The sequence below is a fragment of the Sceloporus occidentalis genome, unplaced genomic scaffold, assembly GCF_023333645.1.
Source record: "Sceloporus occidentalis isolate IW3139 unplaced genomic scaffold, rSceOcc1.0.p SCAF_10, whole genome shotgun sequence".
Lineage (NCBI taxonomy): Eukaryota > Metazoa > Chordata > Lepidosauria > Squamata > Phrynosomatidae > Sceloporus > Sceloporus occidentalis.
This window is the reverse complement of record NW_028316990.1, coordinates 38,909,352-38,934,465: the sequence shown is the minus strand read 5'-3', so window position 1 is coordinate 38,934,465 and position 25,114 is coordinate 38,909,352. Positions and strand designations below refer to the sequence as shown.

The 25,114-nt window shown below is 47.2% G+C and overlaps 1 protein-coding gene across 3 annotated transcripts in view; it reads left to right on the top strand.

Moving 5' to 3' along the window:
- LOC149306547 (multidrug resistance-associated protein 1-like) overlaps nucleotides 1-24,018 on the top strand; it is a 43,927-nt gene extending 19,909 nt beyond the window's left edge. For 2 of the 3 annotated variants that reach the window (XM_089539970.1, XM_089539968.1), the window contains exons 11-32: nucleotides 522-614; nucleotides 1,395-1,598; nucleotides 3,588-3,734; nucleotides 3,958-4,045; nucleotides 4,382-4,454; nucleotides 5,820-5,946; nucleotides 6,588-6,764; nucleotides 7,640-7,807; nucleotides 8,332-8,509; nucleotides 8,958-8,978; nucleotides 9,960-10,044; nucleotides 12,001-12,139; nucleotides 14,214-14,421; nucleotides 16,634-16,944; nucleotides 17,266-17,465; nucleotides 17,846-17,972; nucleotides 18,212-18,313; nucleotides 19,000-19,146; nucleotides 19,333-19,491; nucleotides 20,540-20,706; nucleotides 21,733-21,927; nucleotides 22,761-24,018. In XM_089539970.1, the coding sequence (XP_089396096.1) occupies nucleotides 522-614; nucleotides 1,395-1,598; nucleotides 3,588-3,734; nucleotides 3,958-4,045; nucleotides 4,382-4,454; nucleotides 5,820-5,946; nucleotides 6,588-6,764; nucleotides 7,640-7,807; nucleotides 8,332-8,509; nucleotides 8,958-8,978; nucleotides 9,960-10,044; nucleotides 12,001-12,139; nucleotides 14,214-14,421; nucleotides 16,634-16,944; nucleotides 17,266-17,465; nucleotides 17,846-17,972; nucleotides 18,212-18,313; nucleotides 19,000-19,146; nucleotides 19,333-19,491; nucleotides 20,540-20,706; nucleotides 21,733-21,927; nucleotides 22,761-22,869 (3,225 nt within the window). In that variant the 3' untranslated portion in view covers nucleotides 22,870-24,018. The remainder of the gene's footprint in view (nucleotides 1-521; nucleotides 615-1,394; nucleotides 1,599-3,587; nucleotides 3,735-3,957; nucleotides 4,046-4,381; nucleotides 4,455-5,819; nucleotides 5,947-6,587; nucleotides 6,765-7,639; nucleotides 7,808-8,331; nucleotides 8,510-8,957; nucleotides 8,979-9,959; nucleotides 10,045-12,000; nucleotides 12,140-14,213; nucleotides 14,422-16,633; nucleotides 16,945-17,265; nucleotides 17,466-17,845; nucleotides 17,973-18,211; nucleotides 18,314-18,999; nucleotides 19,147-19,332; nucleotides 19,492-20,539; nucleotides 20,707-21,732; nucleotides 21,928-22,760) is intronic. The other variant, XM_089539969.1, reaches the window with a different exon arrangement.
- The last annotated feature ends 1,096 nt before the right edge of the window (nucleotides 24,019-25,114 follow it).

Sequence of the window (25,114 nt, the reverse complement as noted above, 5' to 3'; positions counted from 1 at the left end):
TTATTAACCATAGCTAAACAGAGGCCTTTTCAGTCTCTCGCCCAAAGTCCAGTTTGTGGGGATTTCTAGTGGGCCGTCCACATTTGCTGGGGTTAGGGAAGCAGGACCCCCATGAAAGTGGAAAACCACACATAAAAATACTATTATTGTTTACCTGTGAGAACTCCTCTCTAGGAATGTGTAGGTCCTCCAGCGCAACTCTTTGGTCAACATCAGGTGGACATTGGCTATAGAACCGCACCGGAGGACCTAGAAATATCGAGACAAGTGTTTTCTCTAGGAATCTCTAGGTTGTTTGTTCAGCATAACTCTATGGTCAGCTTCTAGAGATTCCTAGAGAGAACATATTAATCAAATCTGCAAATAATCAAAGCCAGAAATGTTGAGGGCTGACTGTAGTTCAAAGACGTAGCCCCCCAAAAATACAAGCTAGAGGAGTGGAGGAGGAAATAAGAGATTGCGTCTGTATTATCACCATTGACTGGGCTGTTTGTGTTGCATTATAATCCTGTTTCCTTCAGAATTTAGGTCCCTCGGTGTTGGCAGGTGTAGCTGTCATGTTGCTTCTGGTCCCGGTGAATGCTGTGATAGCCATGAAAACCAAAACCTATCAGGTGAGGGAGAGTTCCTTTCCATTTAAGAACTACTGGCATGATGAATACAACAAAATCCTAAATCCATGTGATGCATGTACTTTCGCGTCTCGCTTGCTTGAGTAAAAGAGTGTTATCAATGATTGACTGGTGCTCAGTGGCTGATGTGAGTATGTCAAGATAACCTCCACAAAGTGGTGATAAAACCAGGTTTATAAATGCTAATCACCTGACTTGCGTCAGAGGCTCTTCCCAACAATTTTGCAAAGGCTGGTGTATTTATCATTACTTGCAAACCGTCTTGAATCCCGGGGCTGGAAAAAAGGTAGCCCTCCAGAAGTTTTTGGACTGTAACTCCAGTCAACCCTAGCGTCCAGTAGTAAGGAGAACTGCCAACAGCATTTGGAGGGCTGTGTGACTTTCACCGTTAATGTATCCTGTTTGTAAGCCTTTCTATCACTGACGTTCTCTGAGTAAAGAACGTGAGCAGGGATAAGAAGTAGTTAAAACGATCAGAGGTGCAATTGAGTATCTGTAAGGTACAGCAGCTAAAACACTGCGATAGAGTCTGTTTGTTTAAAAACCTGTCAGTACAATTTGTATGTTATGACGCGTTGCTCCATTCTTCCATTTTATAGCCCAGAGCTACCAAAATGAAGCAAGCCCCAAACGCTTTTAATCCCGAGGACGAGTTTATACTGCGGGCTCACTCCGAGGATTGCCCTGACTTGTATTTCTTTTTGTGTTGTTGTTGTTGCGTTGGTTGTGGTGTTGGTAGTGATGGCGTTTGGGTCATTTCAGGTTGCTCACATGAAGAGCAAAGACGACAGGATTAAGCTGATGAATGAAATTCTCAACGGGATCAAAGTGCTAAAACTTTACGCCTGGGAATTAGCTTTCAAAGAGAAAGTCCTGGGGATCAGACAAGAGGAGCTCAAGGTGCTGAAGAAGTCGGCATACCTGGCTGCCATTGGCACCTTCACCTGGGTCTGTGCCCCGTTCCTGGTGAGTAAGCCCTTGCTGGCCCTCAGCTCCCGCCATTTTGTAACTGCTTTCCCTCGGGGTACAATTGCAACCACTGACAAGGAAACCCTATGAAATAAATTGGGGTCGCCATAAGCCAACAGGGAACTTGAGGACACATATGCACAGACACCCTGCATGGTGTGGCGGTTTCAGTGTTGGACTATGGCTCTGGAGGCCAGGATTCGATTCCCATGTCGGCCACAAAACCCACTGGGTGACCCTTGGGCAAGTCATACCCTCTCAGCTTCAGGGGAAGGCAATGGCAAACCCTCTCTGAATGAAACATGCCAAGAAAACCCCATGATTGGATCGCCATAAGTCAGGAACAACTTGAAGGCACACAACAACAACAACAACAACAACAAGGCACACATGTCAGACATCTGGCACATTCCATTTCCAAAGGAAAAGCCACTGCCAACATTCATTTGTGGGGCTGTTTGGCCGACATCAGCATCCAGGCTAGTAAGTCCTTGCCAGCTGACTTATTTTTAGCTAGATTTGTGTGCCGACTTCCAGACTAAACAAATCCCCAGGCAGCAACTAACAATTAAAGCCATGGGAAATGCAAATAAAATGCATTTACAAGAGGGGGGGAAACACAACAGTTTGCATCGATGCAGCTTGTAGCAGTAAAACTGAGCAGAACCTCTGAAAGCAAGCTTAATTCTCAAAGTCAGAATCCCTAAAAACCAGCTTAGTTTGTTGAATCAGAGATCTGGAAGGGATTGTGGCTCTCAGCTGCTCCAAGAGAAGACTGGGAAATCACCGGATAGTTTGGGGTGGGATTGGGGCCTATTGGGGCCGGTTTGAGACACAGGGCCCCGGGGCCCTCTTCTTTAGTACCTGGCTAGATAGAGAAGACTCTGACTTGGTGTAAAGTAATTCCCTGGACATGTTGCCCCCAAACAACCACTTGTATACCCCAGCCCTTGGCGTTTCCAACCGCAGCTCGCCCTTCAGGACGCGGGACGTCCTTCGGCACGTTTTGTCAGACAAGACTAATATTTGCACAGCCTTGAGGACAATGAGGGACCCAGTCCATGCTCATGGACAGGAAATCTGGTTTGGTTCACCACTAGTGTTCTCAGGAACAGCAAAATAAGCAGAGCTACCTTGAGTCTTTTGAAAAAGCAATCCCCCCCCTTTTTTTTGTCTTAAAAGTGCTTTGTTTGGCTGAGATTACCTCTACCGATAAAGACCAAAGGCAGTTCCTTTATCAGCCAAACAACAGGTCGATGTGCAGTTTCTGAGTTTCCCATTCCAAATACCACACCTGCGCACCATTTCCCACCAAGGCTGGAAGTCCTGAGGCCCTCCAGATACTCTTCACCCTTGGCCATGCTAAGTAGAGGATGCTGGGAGCTTCAGTCCAGGCACATCTAGAGGGCCTCAGGATGATTCCCGTCCCTGTTTTGCAGTCTCTGTGCCAGGGAGACCACAAGGTCCCAATTTTCTGGGACACAAGAAGGCATAACGGGTGGCAATGTCTGGCCTCACAGAAGGAAGCAGCTGTCTGTGGATATTCTCTTCATTAGGACTGGGATTTTTTAAAATGTTCAGCTTCTAGATGTTGTTGGTAAAGCATTTACTAAAACCAGTGGTATAGCTCTTTTCCTTTCTGCATTATGTTTCATTCCAAGAAAACAAATAGTTGTTACTACTTCACACCCACCCAGAGTCTAAGGAGGGAAATACAGCAATAACAACATGGTGTAGTAGTTTGAGCATTGGACTAGGAATCTGGAGACCAGGGTTAGATTCATCCATGAATCCCACTGGGAGACCTTGGGTAACAAGTCACACTCTCTCAGCCTCAGAGGAAGGCAATGGCAAACCTCCTCTGAACAAATCTCACTAAGAAAACCCCATGATGGCTTCATCTTAGAGCTGCCATAATCCAGAAATGACTCAAAAGCACATAACGCGCAACAATAGCAACATGCTCTGGGTTGGTTTCTCTCTTAGGTGGCTCTGTCAACATTTGCTGTCTATGTGACAGTTTCTGAGAAGAACGTCCTGGACGCTCAGAAGGCGTTTGTGTCTCTGGCCTTGTTTAACATCCTCCGGTTCCCTCTGAACATCCTTCCCATGGTCATCAGCAGCATTGTGCAAGTAGGATTTTCTTCTTGGGGCGAATCCTTGCCAGTTGTCCTGAAGGAGGGGAGGGCTGGGAAAAAGAGGAGTGTGTCTGAGTGGATGGCTGTCTCAACGTACAGAGGTCCAAATGTCAGTGGTGTGCCGGATTTTCCTGAGAAGGGTAACACTGGCACGCGTTTAAAAATGTGGTGCAAAGAACATGAGGTGTAATGTTGTCGTTCTTGGCTTTGCTATTTAGGCAAGTGTGTCCCTGAAGCGCCTCCGAGTCTTTCTGTCCCACGAAGAGTTGGATCCAGACAGCATTGTCAGAGGATCCATCAAAGACTGTAAGTTCCCACGGGTGACATTTTGCAACCCATTGCTCCTTACAGCTCCTTCCTGCTAAAATTAGACTTTAGCATGGTTTCATGCAAAGCCTGAATACCCAAAGGCTACCAGATCCTGTCTGATTTTGGAAGCCCTGTTATTGTTTAATATGGACACAAAGAAGGCATGTGCAGCTGGGAAGAGGCAGCTTCATTTTTCAGCTGCCAACCAGTCTGCCAATCCTGTACCCTCTGCAGCCACCTTCTTTATCGTCTCCTTGTTCCCTTTGCCCCAGAATCAAAATTCTTTGCAAATGTACAGGCAGATGGCTGACTGGTTTGAAAACTCTTTTCTAGCGGATGGCAACAGCATAATTGTGAAAAACGCCACCTTCGGCTGGTCAAGAAGCGATCTTCCATGCTTGAATAAGTAAGAATCTTCCTCCCCTGCTTTTCTACTCCCAAAATAGCCCTCCGTTTGAATTCTGTCCTGGCCATTCTCTTTGGGTTTATAAACCTTCCAGTGTTTCCATAGAGCGCAGTTACTATGTATGTTGAATGTGTTGTGTGACTGATGTTTTTGCTGAGTTTGGAATCATCTGTTTGAAAGGGGGAAGAAAGAGGGATTTGATATTGTGGGACTTGTCCTCCACAGCTTTGCATAGAACCAGTTTGTGACCAATATCAATGCAGGGCTATGTCCTGCAGGAAAGAGAGACTTAAGGGGAAAATCCACCTTGGACAAAGCACTTCCACCTGCGCACCCTGCAAAGCCGGGCATATCTTGTACTTCAGAGCAATTCAGATTCTAATCACTTGGACAAGGTCCTAAGTAAACACAAGCGCCAGTCCAAGCTGCCAAAGGCTGTTGGAGTTGATCCTCCTGTGCTGCTGCTGCTGCTGCTGCTGCTGCCAGAAAAAATGGCTCTTCCCTGAGCTTGGAGACCACTTGCCACCTGGTTAGGTTACTTAGGCCCTATACAGACAGGCCAAAATAAAGCTGCTTCGAGTCACTTTGGAGGTATGGTGTTTCAATGATGCATGCATCCTAAGAGTCTGGAAGCTGCACCAAAGCTGCACTCTAGTCCTTAGGACTGGATCGTGGCTTTGGTGTGGCTTCTGGACTCTTAGGACGCATGTATCATTTAACCAGCATTCCTCCAAAATGACTCGAAGCAGTTTTATTTTGGCCTATCTGTATCAGGCCTTAGACTCCAGGCTTGGAGGATCTACTCTTTTGAGTCTCCAGGGTCCACTCAGCTGAGCCAGGTAGAGAGGAGCAGCATTGGGAGACACTAAAGTAGAGATGGGGGAGTCAGGCATAGAATAGAAGAAAACTCTCTCCATCCCCAAACCTTTCAGTCCTTTATCCCCAGTTTTCCTCCTTCCCTGATGGCCTTCGCCTCTCTTGGTTAGATTAAGAAGCATAGTATATCTGAACATGGGTTCTGCCCAGGAGTTTAGTGTTAAGCGCGGGACTCTCAGTCCTTTCAGACCAAAGTCCTTTCTTGGTTTACACATGCAAACACACACATACACACATTGTCACCTTTTCAGCTGGCAATATTCATGGTGGTCTACTGGAAATCACCCAAAGAGCCACCTTCCATCCAGCCTTATAATGCTGCTGCTGCTGCTGCTGCTGCTGCTGTATGGTCTCTTCAGTGGCTCTCTCCCATTTTCATGGAGCTAATAATGAATAAGGTTTTTTTCTTGCTGCCTGACCATTTGTTGGTCTGAGTTTTTATGCCACCATGGGACAGAAATGACGTATCTGCCCTTGTTGTTGTTCCAGCATTAATTTTGTGGTCCCAGAGCATCGCTTGGTCGCAGTTGTCGGTCAGGTCGGTTGTGGGAAGTCCTCCTTGTTGTCTGCACTTCTTGGTGAAATGGAGAAACGAGAAGGACATGTCTCCCTCAAGGTATGGCCATAAAATGGACAGGGGAAAGATAACAAAGCATGAAGAAGAAACTTTGGCCCACTCTAGTGCAATGTCCAGCTGTCCAGATGATGTTGGATTTCCAGCTGCACCTGGGTTGGCTGGAGGCACACACTTCCCATTCCTGTCCTAGAGAGAAGACATGAAGGGCCTCTTCTTGTTTCTTGGCAGTATACCAAGGCGAGGAAATGAACAGTGGAGGCATACGTTTAGTAAAAGATACCTTTCAGACAGCTGATAGAAAAGCATTGCATGTTTGATGTGGATCATCACCCTCCTTGGAGTTAGGAAGGAATCTTTTCCCATTCGAGGCTGGCGCCTTCAGAAATTCCTGTCCTTCTCCCACAATGTGTGATTTTTTTGCTTGAGCTATTGCAATAGTTTTGTCAATCCATTCCTTGCACAGAATTACAGCCTCATCGCTGGACCGTGTCATTTATACCTCTCTCTTTGTGGCGAAGGGGAATCCAGGGGAAATTAAGGCTCAGAGGGTTGGGCAGTGGGCAGGCAGAAGGAGCTCAGATTGGGATGACATTTGCAGAGATGCATATACAGTAAGAAAGACATCCTCCTTTCCTTTTACATTGGTTCACACCGGACGACTAGCTCTCTGATTTTTGCAGGGATCTGTTGCCTACGTCCCTCAACAAGCCTGGATCCAGAATGCAACTCTGAAGGAGAATATCCTATTTGGGAGGGAAGCCAAGGAGAGCCAGTATCAGCGTGTGATCGAGGCCTGTGCCCTTCTGCCAGACTTGGAGATTTTCCCTTCGGGAGACCAGACAGAAATTGGAGAAAAGGTGATTTCAGACTTCATGGCCTGAGTTGTCCTTTGCTTCACATCTTTGGTCAAGAAAGCGATCCTCTGTTGGATTCCTAACTTAGCGAGTGTAACTCAGCTGGACCCAGAACTCCAAGGCAACAAGTAATGCAGTTCCCTGTAACTAGTTCCTTTTGGTGCAATGGAGGAGCTGTAACAAATTGACATTAGAAAGCAAGGTAACAAGTGAGAGAAGAAGTTAGTCTATAGATGCCTTTTGACCCTTTAGAGAGACATTTTGATGGAATTTTTTTCATGCCTCATGCCATCCTTATATCAATCCTAAACTCCATCCAAAATAATGTGAAGTTTTTAAAAACAAGACAAATGTATGTGACAAGTTACTGAGAGACAGGCATATTGGATTCACAAGTGACACAGGTAATGTAATAAGTTACGATTCCAGCATTGTAATCAGCAACAACAGCAGCAGATGATATTTCAAACATGATCATAAATAATGGGAACGAATTGCCTTATAAAGGATAACTTTCCAAGCTGTCACTTGAAAAGTATCTGTAACCAAAGCAGAGCTTGTAAAAGTTAAAATCTTTGGACTACAACTCCCTAGTCATAGTATCACCCTAATATTGTCAGAAATGTCTGTGGCTTTTACATCTCTTTGCCATTTCCATGGGCAGCACAGCCTCTCATTTGCAGCACTTCTTATGAGCACAAGAGCATTTCAGGACCAAGATCTTGGCCGGCGCATGCAGATTTATTTCCTTAACCTCTGTATGAAACTGCTGCTTCTTAAGACTTTCGTCTTGGAAACAAAAGCCAAGCTGTTTGACTTTCACGGTCTGAACTTTCACACAGAGGGGCATGCATCTCTTCCGCTTTCTTTCCCTGCAGGGTGTCAACCTCTCCGGAGGGCAAAAGCAAAGGGTCAGCCTCGCCCGCGCCGTCTACTCAGATGCTGACGTTTACTTGCTGGACGACCCCTTGTCGGCTGTCGATGCTCACGTTGGGAGGCACATCTTCGAGAAAGTTATCGGACCGAAGGGAATACTAAAAAAGAAAGTATGTGGGGTCGGCCTTGTGTATTGGTCTGGTTCTGTTACTCCCGTAAGGGCACCATGTTGGGTGCGTGGGACGGACGGGACTATCTTAACTCTCTAGGAAGGGATTTCCAGCGCATTGGCCTCCTGTGTTCCCAGTAGATGTACCTGTAAGATGAGTGGAAAGACCAGAGAGAATAGCCCTCCCATCCAGCCACCTGTCATGCTCACAACATGCCTGTGAGGTAGGACAGGCTGGGAGATTCTGTACTGCCAGAGGTGAGCTGAGACCTGAACCTAGCTCTTTCCAATCCGTGTTAGGGACTCTTGGTCACCTTGCTTAGCAATACCCTTGGAATCTGGAACTCAATAGACTTTGTTAAAAAGACCTTAATTCCTCAGCTGGAATATGTCTCCAACTAGGCAAACTGAGCATTAGAAACAGTTCCTCTTAGTGCTGCATTCTCAACAAATGTGCAAGTTCCTCTCATTCCCAAATTCTGTGTTCTTCTCTCCCGCCTCACACACATTTGTTTCCCTCTCTAGACCCGGGTCCTAGTGACTCACGGGGTCAGTTACTTGCCCGTGATGGACACCATCATCGTGATGACGGAAGGCAAAATCTCGGAGATGGGGTCCTACCAAGAGCTGCTGAAGCAAGACGGGGCTTTTGCAGAGTTCCTGCGCACTTACGCCGGCACAGAGCAGAACATGGAGAGTGAAGGTGAGGCGCTGGAGCTCAGATAGATAAAGCAGGGGATAGAAAAGCTGTCTGCGGAGGCAGGGGAACATTTCCTAACATGTCTTACTTCTTAGGTAATGTGGAAAACAGCCAGGGAGAAGCACCTTGTCTGCCTTGGGTTGAAAATAGGGGGAAGAAGTTAGTATATAATAAAGTTCGGTGTACTTTCGTTTTGTGAAGGCCTGCGTTTAATAACATAATAACACAGCCAAGGTTTATTGATTTAATTTCTCCTCTGCCATATGCCTTTGCCATTTTCAGTGGGGTTCATAGAGCAGGAGGAACTTCCTAAAGAGCGGTGCTCCTTGATCGCCTTTCTCAGTCCCCATAAGGAACCATTTTGGAAGACTAACTCCATTTCCTAATCTTTTTCTTTCTCTCTCTTTTTCTGCCCCGGCTCCCGATCCTTTCTTGCTGCTATGCCCCCAAGCCCCAGGGAAAGGAGAAGAAGGTTTGTCCCTTTCTGCTCCAAAGCACCTTTCTATTAAATTGCAGTTTTGCCTTTTTATTTTTATTCCACTTTTTCATTCTGTGAATGTCTCCTTCCATCAAAAATACCCAGGTACCAGGTCAGAGGAAGGTTTGTGGGATTGGAAGGCTTTTCTGTGCATGTTGTTAGATATCAAGTCAAAACATCTTTATGCCATCAAGCTTTTTTAAAAAAGCTGTGTGCTTCTTTCAATGCTGGCCGTCCTCTCCGAGTTGCAAATGCCACAAAAGGACTCGAGTACTACTATTATTACTATTGCAAGCCAGAATGAAAAAGCTGCACTTCATAGTTTGCTTGCTGGCTTTGTAGAATTAGGCTGTGACCATAGGCTGCTGGCCGACCTAGTAACTTTTACTGGCCATTTTTTAAGCTACAAAAAAACCCCCCAGAATCCATTATATTTTAACTCTGCAACTGAGCAGAATGGGTCAGTCTCAGTGCTTTTAAACTGATTCATCTTGCCAGAGTTACTTGGAAAGTGCAGATGTATGTGATTTCTTCAGGGAGGGAGGTCTCTGGTAGAGATGTCTTTGGACTTTTATAAGAAAAACCCTTTGTGAGAAAGGCCTGGCATTACAGATAGTCCATAGGCCTTCCACCTTTGGACCAGGTAGCCATTACCTTTCACAGGACGGGATCTGTGACCCTCCAGTTTTGGCCTCCCATCCTTTGCCACCCGATCTACCCAGCAATGCTCTTGTTAAGTGACTGCGGGAGTAGTAGCGCAGAACCTCTCTGGCAGGGAAGCAAGGACTCGGTTCCCCTGAAATGGGGGATAGTGTGCCTTCAAAGGGAGGCCTGGCCCCTGAAAAAGCAGACCCCTGGTCAAGAGGACCGCACGGCTGCTGTAGGGAAGGAGGTAGGACCGCTCTTTGGGACTGCTATTTGGGATAGCCACTTTCCATGCTGATGCACGTTTGGTGCGTTTACCCTTTTGTGCAGATACAAACAGCCCCGTCGCAAAGGAAGAGAAGCACTTTGAAAATGGAGTTCTTGCAAACGACACCTCAGGAAAACCAATGTTAAGGTAGGCTGCAGGAGCTTCTTTTTTCTCTTTTCCTGTGCAACTGGAGGCCACTAGTACTGGAGGTGACTTTAGCCATCCCATAAACTTATCTCCTCCTCTTTTAGCAACTATTTTATCTATTTTATCTGACCCCCTTTCTAAAGCCATTGGCAGCCATTAGTACTTCTTGTGGCAGGGAATTCCTTATGCTGACACTGTGAAGAAGCCCTTCTTTCTTGTGTCCTATCATCCATTGTCTTCAGTGGGTGACTCTTCTGGGGACCAGGAACCGAAGCAGCTCCCTTTCCATGTTCTCCACACTGCACATCAGTTTCGGTGCCACTGTCGTGTCCCCCCTTATACTTGCCTTTTCCCTCTAAGCTAAAAAGCCCCCAAACAAGCCTTTCATGCTTCCTTCCTTCCCTCCTGTTAATCCCTCTTTAATCTTGCCAGTGCTGCCAAAGTCTCCACAAAGCAGGTGGGGAAAGAATGGGGTTTTGTTCCCGTCTTGCCGAGTTGGGTCTGTTCTTTTGAGCCCCACGTCGACGGCGGTCCTTTGTGCGTAAGCAGCGGAGCGCGGTGTGCCTCACGTAGTCTGGACGTAAACCACAGTCTGGAAAAAAGTTGTTTTGTAGCACCTTTGCTCTCCTCACCCAGCATCCTATTAGCGACATATGCAAGCGCAAGTCCAACATACACTTGCATATGTCTTTTTTGGGTCCTTGTGGAGGTTGGTCTTCTCTTCCACCCTCCGCAATGATCAAAGCCTCACAGGAGTCACGATTTTGCTGCGATAGCACTCTCCATGGCTGCTTGTTGGCTGGAAGAGAGTGGGAGAGAGCAGAGAGGTACAGTCAGCACTCCACATTTGCAGCTTTGACTTCTGTGGATTTGATTAATATGCTCTTTCTGGGAATCTCTAGGTCCTTCAGTACAACTCTATGGTCATTGTCAGCCACAAGTTGCGCTGGAGGACCTAGAGATTCCTAGAGTGAACACTTCTCTGGGCATTTGTAGGTCCTCCAGCACAATTCTGCGGCCAGCCTCTGGCAGACGTTGACCATAGCATTGCTCTGGAGGACCTAAAGATTCTTAGATGTTCTCTTGGGTAAGAAAATTAGTGCTTTTTTATTTATGGCTTTCCCACTTTCATAGGAGTGCTGTGCCCTTAACCTCATTCATAGGCCACTATAACTATAAATTCACAGCGCAAGCTTGACAGCCCAAGTTTTATTTGAGGATTGGATTGCAGGGAGTGAGGGGAACATTTGCTTGCCCCAAATGACATGATCCTGTTGTGCTTTTAGTAACTCCTGCCCCACCACAGTTCCCCTTTTTATGGGCTGCGGGGAGATGACTGGGTTTTTGTGACCTTGAGTAGCGTGTGAGGATCTTTATGAAAGGTTTATAAGATGCCCAAGGCCAAAAAAAAAGACGTTTATTTCATGCAGAGCATTATAGAAGTGCGTTGGGCAACTACCTGTTTCCTGCTCCTGGGGTCACACAGTGGCCAAAAAATAAATAAATGTGGAAGTGGGCGCAGAAACCGTGGCAGCTGGTGGTTCCAGTGGCAGGTTTTTGAATCTAGACTTTAAAAGAGCTGGCAGGCTGCCGAACCCTCTCCCTAAAATAGGGGGATACCACTTTGCCTGGGTCCGTCGAAGTTCAGACTGAACAAATTCAGTGCTTCTGCGTCATCAGAACCACCGCTGGCCAGAAGGACCTCTCTGGTTTTGGGCACCTTTAAGGAAAGTTAAAACATTGCCAACCGCTAAAGCCATGATGCTTCTCAGGAGAAACAGAAGGGCCAGGCAGTCTTGGATCAGGACTTCACAGTGGAAGGAAAAAGGGGTGCCTTGGAGGAAATGGGACAAGACTGGGACCGCCATCTGAATCTGTGAACAGAAGAACCAGTATAGCCCCGTCTTGGTGTTTTCTAAGAAATTGTGTATTTTATTTTGTGTTTTGAAAACAAAGGCAGCTCAGCAACTCTTCTACATACAGCGCTGAAACAGGGAAGGCCCTGCAGCAAAACAGCACAGCCGAACTTCACAAGACGCCAGCCGAAAAGAGCGCATGGAAACTCACGGAAGCGGATACGGCCAAAACTGGGAAGGTAAGGGGTCAACTGGATCTTTTCCTAGACAATTGGGAAGGGGGGATCTTTTAGTCTCCAGGAACACAGGAAGTTACTTTCTACTGAATCTGACTATTGGGAAATAAGGGGTCCGTATAATTCACTCTTGTGTATGTTCACATCCTTCCAGGGATTGAACCCAGGATCTTCTCCATGCAGAGGAAGTGCTCTGCCAATGGAGCCAAATCTCTTCCTTAATGAAAACAGAGCAAAAATAATTCTGCTTTCATGCATAAAACATTGACAGGAGAATGTGCTCCTCTTCACTGCAGGTTTTCATGTAGTTTATGCAATGGCTGAATTGGAGGACATCCTGAGAGACATCTAGTTCATGGATAAGGAATCCCTGGGAAGTGGCTACTTAACCTCTGTTTAAAAACCAGCAACAAAGGAGAACCCACTGCCTTCTGAGACAGTCCATTGCCTTGTAGAACAGCCTTTATCGTCAGGGGTTCTTCCAAAGATTCAGTCAGAATCTCCTTTTTTTTTGCTTGAATCCACTGATTTGGGTTCTCTCTTCTGAAGCAGGAGAAAGGAACACGCTTCATCTTCCCCATGATTTTTGTTTAGGCTCCAGGGATGTTACATTTTGCCTATTTTAGGCCTGATTCTAAACTGCTCTTAGTCTGCTGGTCCAGTGTCATAAGTATATGTATTAAAAATAACATCCTTGTTCTTATAAAAAAAAATCTGTCACCAAGTCAGTTAAGAAACACACTTGTACTTGAGCTTTGGTTTTGTTTTTAATTGCTCCATTAACTGAAAAATCCATGGGGGGCCATGTGGCCCACGTCTCAAGACCGGCCACTTAGAAAACATGAAGAGAGTGGTCACAACCCCGCAGAAATGTTTATCCCCTCTGCTTGGCTTCTTTCAACAACTCGGCGAGCTCCTCCTGGCCTTGGTAACTCCTGGTGCTTGGAAAGGCTGGAATGCAGACAGCTGGCCCCGAACCAAGTTTCCGCTCTCCAGCGCAGGGCCTTAATCCCCCTTTGCTAAGGGCATGACTGTGTTTGTCTTTCCCCGTTGGGAGGCCTGTGAAGCAGGCGGCCGCCGCGACCGCCGGAGCTGCAGCAGGAACGGAGCCTTGCTTTCAGCTCAGACTGTGCTGCAGTCGCTCTCCAAATAGATCTCCCTACAGCCTGACCCTTTGGGCCAAGGGCCCTTTCACAGTCTGCAGTTACAGCAACATGGTCCCACTTTAACTGCCACGGCTGCGTGCCATAGAAACCTATGATTTGTAGCCTGAGAAGGCACTAGACTTTGGCTGGGAATATTAACTGCAAATCCCAAGATTGCACAGATCCCCCATAGCAGAGCGGTTTCAGGAGGGCCATCATTAGAGCATAAAGTTGGTGAGCCTCTGCACACTCAGGTGTTTTGCCTCAGTAACTCCAGGTAAAAACTTTGTGAAAAGTGGCTGGTCTCTCCTTTGCTGCAGTTTTTCAAACAGAGGTTGGCCCTTGGGGTTCCTCTCATCTCTAAGAGTCTGTGATTTCCTCCATCAGGGCCAGGAGATAGTTGGAAGAGGCCCCTTCCAACTGTGGTTCCCACATTGGGACTTACGTTTTCTTGTTTATACTGGCCCTCAAATGCAAGCCCCAGTGATCTATGCTATAAATCTTGAAGCAAAAAATCTTGGAGAGCACCCAATGGAACCCACAGGAAAATAAAAGACGCATCTCAATGCCTCCAGTGCATGGCTCTTTTATTTTGGAAAAGGCCTAGTGCATTTAGCCTGTGTATATTTTAGCCGCCTTCTTCAGGAGATCCATAAAATATAATATAATATAAAAATAGATACACATTCAAAATTAAAAGTATAACACATAATACAAAATATAACATCATATATATCATTCTAATCTTTGTACACGGCCTAGAGCCTGCACATACCAATAAGAAACCTAACTGCAAACATTTCTGAAGCAGAGAATCTCATTCCATTTACTAGGCAGGAGAGAAACTATGTGGATGCAAAAAAGAAAACCCCACAAAAGCCTAAACGGTTTGCCTGCAGTCAGCCGCTCATTCTGCTGTTTGGCTTCCGTAGGTGAAGCCAACCGTCTACTGGGAGTACATGAAAGCCATTGGCCTCTCCCTCGCCTTCCTCAGCCTCTTCCTCTTCCTCTGCAACCATGTGGCCTCCTTGGCTTCGAACTACTGGCTCAGCCTTTGGACGGACGACCCCATTGTCAACGGGACGCAGCAACACACGGACCTCCGGCTGGGCGTCTACGGGGCGCTGGGCATGTCTCAAGGTTTGCAAACGGTCCATCTCTCTTTCTTACTACCTGAGTAGTCTTGTCTCATTGTCCGGCTCGCCTCAGTGATGCTCCGTACGGATTTCTTTGCTCTCCTTCCTTCCTTTAGACACATTCTTTTCATTATATAGGCGCAGAAGTTGATTTAGCATCAGTAGCAATAGCAGCTGGGGTAATGTCTTGACCATGGCATAGTGGTTTAGTTTCCTTTCCTGGTGTAACAGCCACAAAAGTTCTGCCAGCCTTTGCTTTAGGGTTTCAGCAGTTAAACTGTGAAGGATGGAAACTTGTTGGGCAGAGAGTAGCTATGCTTTCAGGGCTGCAAATATATATGTGTGTATCCTGCAGTTTTGAGAGCATGTTCATGCAGGTTTAGGATGCATCCTAAGAATTTTTGCTTATGTGTGCTTGAAAAATGAGTTTCTAATCCTTGTGGCTGAAAGGAGATTTAGAAGCACATGGTGGACTCTGGGGAAACATCTGGAACCAAGGAACCTTTTCCTTGCTCAGGACTTGTAACCTGTGTGATGTGTAGTTCATTGAAAGGCTACCAGAGCCAGAACAAATGATGGGAAACCAGCATATTTATTTGCATATTATTTACATGTTTTTCTGCCAGGAACTGACAGCAGTGTGCATGGTGTTCCCACACACATATATGCTTACAACAGCCCTATGTGTTATGCTAAGCAGAGGAAGAAGTGACTGGCCCCTAAGAGTTTCATGGAGGAGCAGGAGTCGTAACCTGGGCTCCTACAGCCCAGCCCCACACTCTTGCCACTACTCCACACGGCTGGTTTTAAAGAATACAACCTTCGTTCCACAACCGTCTTTTCGTTTCCTCATTCTCAGTGAGGCTGAAGGAACAACCCACAGCACATGGATACCTCCTTCATGCCAACCAAGTCAGGCAGGGCCCTCAAAGTTCAAAGATGTCATAACTGTGGCTTCCAACCTTCCTATCCCCAGTTTTAACTTTCCTGCCTTGCCAACCAGCCAGAACAAAGAGTGGGCAACTGGCGTGGTAAACAGAGAAAGAAGGCCCATAGGGAAGAGGTGGTCCCATCACGGCTCGCATGCCAGGAGGTGAAGAGGAGAGAACCTAACATCCTTCTGTCCTCCCATCCTCCCACCAAAGGGACTCAGGATCCTTCTGTCTCCTAATCCCTGCATCTGCACCATGCAATTACTCTCCTTCATCTTACTCCTCACCCTCCCAAACATTGCACTGTGAATGCCAGCATCAAAATGCAGCACTGGCGTCTCAGCATGACTCATGGTCAATGCTCTCACCCCACCCAAGTCCTCTGTTTATGGTACCCACCCACGCCTCCAAAGCACTTTCCCCAAAGTCTGCTTTTAAGAATTAATTACTACTATCCCACTTTTCCTGTTTGGCTGGGGAGCGCTGTTGGGGAGGGGGGATGGCCTTCTTGCACATGGGTGTCTTAGGTCAGCACCTGTCCCAGAAGTCCATCTGTCCATCCACCCATGTATCCCCATGTCTTGGCAGCCGTGACCATTGCATAAGGGCAGACCGGTGATACTCGATCCCCTTTTTGGCACCAGACCAGTTTTTCCAAGAGCAGCCAAGGACTCAGTTCTCTGGCCACAAAAAATAAAAGGGTTCAGGCCAGGTCAGGGCACCACAAACACAGAGGCCTTCACCACCCTCCCTCCCAGCCTTTCTTGCATGGAGAAAGCAGTAAACCTTCTGCAAACATTTTGAGAGCTGGCCAGGGATCCTGGTGCCCCATCAGGGCTTAGGACAAACCCTGCTCCTCCTCACTCTCCTGCCCAGACCTTAAACCCCATCCCTTCTCTATCCAAATTCTCAGAAAATAACCCCCTTTTATTGTTGGGGATGATGTGGTTTGTAGTCCAGCAAATCTGAAGGAGGATGCAGTCATGGGGAAGCCTGCATCAGACAGTAGGTTCTGTAGATTGGGGAATTCCTTTATTTTGTGTTTTGTTTTTGGAGTACAGTTTCCAAAATCTAATGTGGGCTTGTGAGACTTGTTCCAAGACAAAGTAGTTTTCTCAAGGGCTACTCAGGGCCTACAAGTTGTCGCAAAGGACTGCGCCCCTGAAGTCAAGGCTCAGGCATTCTCTATGGTTAAACCTGCTCTCGGGTTCAAGTGACAGGTCTTTGAAGTCAGAGGGGTGAGTGACCTCATGCAAGACTGTCGCTGTCTTTGTCTTTCAAAAGGCATCGCCGTCTTCGGCTACTCCATGGCGGTGTCGATTGGGGGGATCTTTGCTTCCCGCCGCCTCCACATTGACCTGCTCCACAATGTCCTCCGGTGCCCCATGAGCTTTTTTGAGCGGACACCCAGCGGGAACCTGGTCAACCGCTTCTCCAAAGAGATGGACACCATTGACTCCATGATCCCCCAGATAATCAAGATGTTCATGGGCTCCATGTTCAACGTCATTGGCGCGTGCATCATCATCCTCTTGGCCACGCCAGTGGCTGCTGTGGTCATCCCTCCCTTGGGCCTTGTCTACTTCTTTGTCCAGGTAGGAAGCCATGGACCACTTGCCTCCTTCAGCTTTGCTTGGCTCCGTCTTCTTCCTTTAGAAAAGTGAATTCTTATTGAAATGACCAGTTGATGAATCCCAGGACTGGTCCTTGTGGGCCAAATGTGGCTGTCAGGACTGTTTTGCTGGCTCTGTGGGAGGTTTGGGAAGGGAGCAGGCCATTTCAGGCCCACGATCCCCAGTTCATGACAGGTTCCTGGACCATTCCCAGAGCTGAAAGGCTGGTCCTTGCAGTCACCTTTTTCCCCCCTTTTCCTTCGGTCACTTCTTTCCCTTACTCTGGACCCTTGGGTTCCCCAGCGCTTCTACGTGGCCACGTCCCGCCAGCTGAAGCGCCTTGAGTCGGTCAGCCGCTCCCCAGTTTACTCTCACTTCAACGAGACGCTTTTGGGGGTCAGCGTCATCCGAGCCTTTGAAGAGCAGAAGCGGTTTATTCAGCAGAGTGACCTGAAGGTGGACGAAAACCAGAAGGCTTATTACCCAAGCATTGTGGCCAACAGGTAGGTGAAGGTGCCAAGGGATAACCCTGACCAAGGACTGGATTGTGCTTTATGTCCTCCACGTCGGGCCTCATCCCATGAATTTGGAAGATTTACTGAATCTACATTTGTCCTAAATTGGGAAAGCTTTGCAGTGGCACGGGGTGGGTGGGTGGGTATGACTGTTGCCCCCACTTGCAGTCCCAAAATAGCTTGGGTCTTGTGCAGTTGGCACAAGTCATGGGTCATACAAGGGTTGGTGAATTATCCCCAAAAGCCTTTGTCCCTGTTATAGTCACTCCACAAGCAAATTTCGTGCCAGCCCTGTCGCTGTGTCTCCATTACATTTTATGCCTATCTTTCTTTCTCTCTTCCTTGCCCTCTGATTATCCGCTTTGCAGGTGGCTGGCGATCCGACTGGAATACGTGGGAAACTGCATCGTCCTCTTTGCGGCCCTGTTTGCCGTAATCGCGCGCCACAGCCTCAGCCCCGGTCTGGTGGGACTCTCCATCTCCTACTCACTCCAGGTAACTGACAAAAGCCTATCACGGATAGCTGTTCTTCGTCAAGTTTTCGATGTGTAATGGCTTATAGAAAGGGTGCTTTTGGCTTCAGGTTCTCACCCAGAGATAGAGAGAAAGAGATGCCTGCGAAACAGGACCAGAATCCGCAAACTGTCCTGAAGGCACGCCATCTTTTCATGTTGAGCATCAGTTGGACGGCAAAACACTTTGTAGACTGAGGCTTTCTGTTTCTCCTTTGGCAGATCACCACCTATTTGAACTGGTTGGTCCGAATGTCATCCGAGATGGAAACGAACATCGTGGCTGTGGAAAGAGTCAAGGAATACTCCGAGAAAGAGAAGGAGGTAAGTTTGAGGTGGATGCCCAATATCAAGTTGCATCTCAGGACGGGTTCCCTTTAGCTCTCCTGAGATAGCAGGAGCCTGCATTTTTATTGCTGCAACTTTGTGGCATCGTCAGAGGGCAGAACGGAGGGGATGGCATCTTTTGAAAATGCCTCAGTGGCCGTTGTAAGTGGTCATTCTAGAAAAAGCAGCCGCCACCTTTGCTGTAAATGGTGGTACCAGTGAAGGCAGAGGACTGGGAGTCATGCAGCCCTCTGGATGTTCTTGGATTGCAGCTCCCAGCAGTCCCCTAGCCAGCATAGGCAGCAGGGACAATAGGGTTTGTAATTCAGCAGCATTTGGAGCAAGTTTCACATGCAAACTCAGAGCACTTCCCTCCACACAAAAGGCTTTGCTTTTCCCATCTGTGTGGGTCTTTTTAAGCCTTAAGGGCCGCGGCTGCCCTCGAGTGGCCGCATGCCGTCACCACAAGTCTCCATTCTGCCTTCTTAGCCTTGTTTTTTGCCTTTGATATGTTTGCCATGAGTCACATCAGAAGACTTTTCAGGGGAGATTAGAGCTCACTGACTTTGTTTTACATTGGATTGATTGGATATTTCTCATTCATCCAGGTTTAGATCTGCCAGATAACAGTTCACTCTTTGGACCTCTCTCTTTCTCCGTTCTTCTCCTTCTCCTTCTTCCAGGCAGAATGGACGCTTAAGCAGGCGGCTCCTCCGGGCAACTGGCCTCAGGAAGGCAAAGTGGAGTTTCGGGGCTACAGCCTTCGCTACAGAGATGACATGGACCTGGTGCTGAGGAACATCGACATCACAATAAACGGAGGGGAAAAGGTGAGAGGTGGCTCCATTTCTGGCAATCCTGCAGTCTCTCATCCCAAACACATGAAGATATTTCTGAGGCTGAGAAGGCAGAAAACAGGCAGTGCTGGGAGAAGAAGCAAGAGACAGAGTTTTCTATCTGCAGAAACCTGAGACCAGCATGGTTTGAGTTTTGCTTTAACTGTCTTCTTTGCCTAGGTGGGCATCGTTGGCAGGACAGGCGCAGGGAAGTCGTCCCTCACCCTCGGCCTGTTTCGGATCAATGAGGCGGCCAGAGGGGAGATCCTCATTGACGGGATCAACATTGCTAAAATTGGCCTCCACGACCTTCGCTTCAAGGTTACGATTATCCCTCAGGTAACTCCTCTGAGCAAATCTGGCCAAGAAAAGCCCAGGATAGATTTGCTTTAGGGTCGCCATAAGTCAGAAATGACTCAGAAGGCACGCAACACACACCCACAAGAGACCCGACAGCAGCAGACTATTCTCACATGCATCTGAGGAAGTAGGCTGGAGTCTAGGGAAGCTCAGGCTGCCAACTTGTATCTTTCAGTTAATCTCAAAGGTGCTACAAGATCCCTTTGAAGACTATTCTCATGTCGTTTTCATCTTTTTTCCTGACATGCGTTGATTTTGGAAACACACATTGGTTTTCAAAAGTATCCAGTAGTGCTCTGGGACCAAGGTCCTGTTTAGCATTTAGTCAGTAAACATCTACTCACACGGTTGGTGTTGAGCACACAAGTGTCCCTTTTGTTTTGGTAGAGATGCCGACCATTTGGCATATCAGGGATCGCACTTGACATCTGCTCAAAGAGAAGGACAGCTGTTTGCAGGACCTTCAGCAAGTGGCAGAGCCATTCACACCAATGATGATGATACTAGCTTTCCTTAGGGACAGGGAAGGTGCAGCTCTTTAGCGCTGTAAAAGAAACATACCAGTGTCATGACACAAGAGGATCCCGGCTCTGGGCTTTTGGGATCTTGCAATAGATCTGCTCCAGCCTTCCAGTCTACTAATCCCAGACATGTCCCCAGCGGTCAAATCAAGCTGGGGGGGGGGGGGGGGAACAATGCCACCTCTGTGTCTTGCTTCCAGGATTGGTTTAATGATGGCAAAACAAGATGAAGGCCTCTTTGGAGTGTACCTGTGCATATCCATGTGTGCGTGTGACTTAAGGCCACTTTGAACATTGCAGAATCCCTGTGCAGAAGTAGTTCTGTGCAAGAGAGAGAGAGAGAGAGATTGATGAGGGCATAAAAGAAAAATTAAACTTGTCTGTGTGCATCTTCATTCGTGGTGAGGTCCCATTTGCACATGCCCAGAAACAAGTCCCCACAGTGGGGATTTTTAGGGAATCCACAACACTCCTCCCCATTTGACAGGACTGCATTTCCTAAACAGGACCCGGTCTTGTTCTCTGGCTCCCTGCGGATGAACCTGGACCCTTTCGACCAGTACTCCGACGAAGACGTCTGGAAGTCTCTGGAACTGGCTCACTTGAAAAATTTTGTTTCCACGCTCCCCGAAAAACTCAACCACGAATGCTCCGAAGGTGGAGAGAACCTCAGGTACGGGCCAGATTTTGTGCCGCCTTTTCAGATCAAAGCAAAGCACTGCTGGCTTCATCTTCGGTCAGGTTCTGCCCAAGCACTTTGGGAGGTTTATTCACGTTATTTAGTGTGTGTCTCTGTGTAGGCAAAGAGATCCGCAGATAGGTATTTTGATATATGTACATATATGTGTGTGTGGATGTATTCTGTCTCTATAGCTCTGCTTTGAAAGCAGCAAGGAGGCAAGCATTCAGCCTCAGGCTGACGACTGCTCCACTGTCTCTGGACTTTGGTGCGAAAAGCCCTGAAATTGACCCAGTTATAAAACCCTGATTTCTGCCTCTGTGATAAATTCTGACACTGTATTCTCTGCAGAAGAACCAGCTTGGTTTGTTGGTTTTTAAGCGCTGGACTATGACTTTGGAGACTAGGGTTCAAATCCCTGTTTGGCCATGGAAACCCATTGGGTGACTTTAGACAAGTCACTCTCTCTCAGCCTCAGAAGATAGCCATGGCAAGCCCCCCTCTGAAGAAATCTTGCCAAGAACCCCCCCATGATAGGTTTGCCTTAGGCTCTCTGTCAGTCAGAAATGACTTGAAGGCACACAAGAACAACAATTCTCTGCAGATATCTCCAGAGATAAAAGCAGCCATTTTAGGTACACTTTTGTAAATGCAATACCAACATAACATGGCATTTGATTCATAGAATCAAGGAATCATAGAGTTGGAAAAGACCGCAAGGGCCATCCAGGTCAACCCTCTTCTTCTGCCATGCAGGAACTCTCAGTCAAAGCATCCCCATTGACAGACGGCCATCCAGCCTCTGTTTAAAGACCTCCAAAGAAGGAGACTCCATTGTTCTCTGAGGAAGGAGTGTGTTCTTCTGTTGAACAGCCCTTACTCTCAGGAAGTTCCTCCTAATGTTGAGCTGGAATGTTTTCCTGGAGCTTGAATCCATTGCTCTGGGTCCTCTTCCAGCCTACCCCCCCCCCCCCCAAATAAGCCCTTAATGCCCCGTTTGCTCTCCTTTTCCCCCTCCAGCGTTGGGCAGCGTCAGCTCGTGTGCCTGGCTCGCGCTTTGCTCCGCAAGTCCAAAATCCTGGTCTTGGATGAAGCCACGGCCGCCGTGGACCTCGAGACGGACAACCTCATCCAGTCCACCATCCGGACGCAGTTTGACGGCTGCACCGTCCTGACGATAGCCCACCGCCTAAACACCATCATGGACTATACACGGTAGTATTACTATTGTTGTTGTTATTATTATTATTACTATTATTATTATTATTATCACTGTCGTCGTCATCTCACCTTTTTCCTGGTCTGGGAGTCCAGGAAAATTAGATACAGCCGGATAGAAGGTGTATATTTTACAAAAATAACAGTCAGTATTCTACATCAGATACTTAGTGTGTGTATATATATATAGTTTTTATTGAATATTACTTAACAATACCTAAATTTTCAGTCACAAACTATTGCACAAGCCTAAGCTTTCAAACACACATACCTATATTTATGATGTATTATAATAAAATTAATAATTTATTTTATTTTTATTTTTCATCCCGCTTTTTGCCAAGCCGTCAAAGCGGCGTACGACAGGCTAAAATATATCCACACCCCCTTAAAACAAGATTAAACAGTATAAGCCTAAAGCTAATGTTTTAAAATCCAAGCCTATGGCCTTTAGTTATCATTTTAGTACAGTTAACAACGATGGCCTTCCAACTCCTCCTCCTTCCCTGTATCCTCCTCCTTTCTGCCATCCTTTCCCTTTCTATCTTCCTTACATCTTCCTATCTTTAGCCTTCTTTCCTTTATTTCCTCTCCCTTCATTTATTTGCTCTTGCCTTCATTCACTTTCTTCAATTGTTTTGCTTTTATACTGCCTGTGGTTTGTTAACTGAAATAAAGGCATTCATTCATTCATTCATTCATTCATTCATTCATTCATTCAATCGTACCTTACTTCCTTTCCATCATTTTCCAATCCATATTCCTCTGTTATTGGCTTTCTACTGTTGGCATGCTATCGTTCACCACATCCACTTAATTTGTCTCAATAGGGTGATAGTTCTCGATAAAGGCGAAATCGTGGAGTGTGGCGCTCCAGCCGACCTCATCCAGAAGAAAGGCGTTTTCTTCAGCATGGCCAAAGACTCCGGCTTGGTTTGATGCAGGGCTTGGCGCGGACTCTCGCCGTGGGGCAAAACGCAGAAACCGACCAGGACAGGACAGCATCCAGAACTCCCTTTCGGTGGCAACTCAAGCCAAACGATTCCACGCACGAAGTAGATTTTGCGCCGTGACAAAGAAAGCACATCTTTCTCCCTTCTTCCCTCTTCTCCCCATCCATTTAAGGACTGTTTTGCAAGCGTAAGGTAGCGAAGGGGTAAGTGATGTATTATTGCTCCCCTCCAACCAAAGGCTAAAACACTTTAGATTTTATCTAGGGCTCCAAAGTCGTATGCAAGCAGTGAAACCAAACTATATTCCCCATCTACTGAGGGGCAAAAAAGGCTTTAAAGGCCTGATATCCCATTGAAAACCCAAGCCTTTCGCTGGGAGGGACCTCAGGGTCAGAGAGGAGCAAGTCGGTCCAAAGCTTTCCATCCCAGGAGCAAAGCTGGAGCCAGGGCCATTGGGGCAACTCAGCTCCCAAGATACAAACTGTTGTCTTTAGCCAAAAAGAGTGGCAACTGAGCCCCTTTGCCTTGGCGATGGAGGAAAAAGCAAAGAGAAGGAGGCAGAAGATGCAGATTGTTGGGATGGTTGTTTTCCATCAGGATGCTAAAATCACTGTTAAGAAGCTTTAGCGGATCGCATGGGTGCAAAGATAGAGGCCAAAGACACCAGCCCCCAGCCATTGGCAAAGCACTTTCATTGTTCCAAAAAGCAAAACCGTTTCTCCTTTGGCCTCATGGTTTCCACCTCCTGAGGTCTTTTTCAGTTCCCTGGCTTCCCTTCTTCCTTCCGTGTTCTGTATTTTTGCTTGGGAGAGAAGCGCAACACGCGCCTTCCTTGCGTTTTCTCTGCAGTCTTTCCTTTTGCCGAAAGAAGAAACCAAATGGTCAGTGGATGGAGACGGTGCCCAGAGGCTGGGATTGTGGACTTGGAATTCTGTTGCCGACCTTCTTAAAAAGAAACAAAAACTAGGATATGTGTCTTTTCTTTAGAATAAAGTTATTTATTTTATTTTATTTTGATGTAAATACAATTCTCTAAAAAAGTTTAAATAGACCAAATTTTACTTTGGTATTTTTGTAAATGACTCACGGAGCGAGCTTTCAATAAAAAACCTTTTTTGTTTGTTTGGATAAACCATCCTCCTCCAAGTTGTTGCTTCTATGCTTTTGCAGTTATGGGGCTGTTGGGATGTACACAACCTCCTTACAAACCTTGGTTTTGCTGTTTTTACTCTGCCGTTGTATTGGATGGGACTTGAGCATTCATGGAGTTTCGCATCCGTAGGGGTCCTGGAATACCAAGGGCCCACTGTACTGCGGTTCCTAGCATCCCCCGCCATTAGTTGTGCTGGCCAAGGGCTTGCTGGGAGTTTTAGTCCTGCCCAGCCGAGCCATTCTAGTCTCAAAGGCCTGGCCAGTTTTGCAAGAGCACTCCTCGCCCCTTCCGGCTTTCTAACCTGGTGAAATAGGACTCATGGCAAACTCCATTTGCCTCATGGGAGGCATGGCTGCATTCCTTAATGAAAAGAGGAAAAGGGAATAGGAAATAGTAGCCCAGATCCTGCTTAGCGCCAGAGAGGAGGAGGAGGAGGAGGAGGAAACCTGCTGCCAGAAAAGGTGTTGCAAGGTTCCTTTCCTCTCCTCCAAGGTGCGGTGTTAGCAATGCTGCCAAGCCTGTTTTTCCACAGGGCACCTGGGACTCGACCAAAGGTTGGAGGAGCCGCTGTGCCACGCCACGCGAAACGCCATGTGAGCCAGCCTTCCCTGGGCACACTTCCTCTTGGCTGCCTCTTCCTCCTGCCATAAGGTACTTCAGGGTGAAAGCAGGAGGGAGGTAGCAACAACAACTAGGAGTAGCCATGGCAACTAGTTGGGGAATTGTTGAGCCACGTAGGGCAAACAGCCTGGGTTCAAACCCACCAAAGTGGAGCCTGGCTATCTTGGTCCAACCAAGTTGGGGTTCCTTCGGATGGTGCCTTCCTGCATGGCAGGATGTGATTCGAATGGGGGGGCCCTTCCAGCTCTTATAGGACCCTATGTATTCCCGCATGGCAGAAGGGAGTTCTACTGGGTGGCCCCTTCCAACTGATTGGCATCCCAAACCATGACCTCCCAGATACCAAATTCCAGTTCCCATCAGCCCTGCCAGTGCAGTGGATGATAGCAGTAGTAGTCCACCAAAATTTCAAGAGGCACAGGTACCTCCCACCCAACCATACTTTAAACTGGAGACA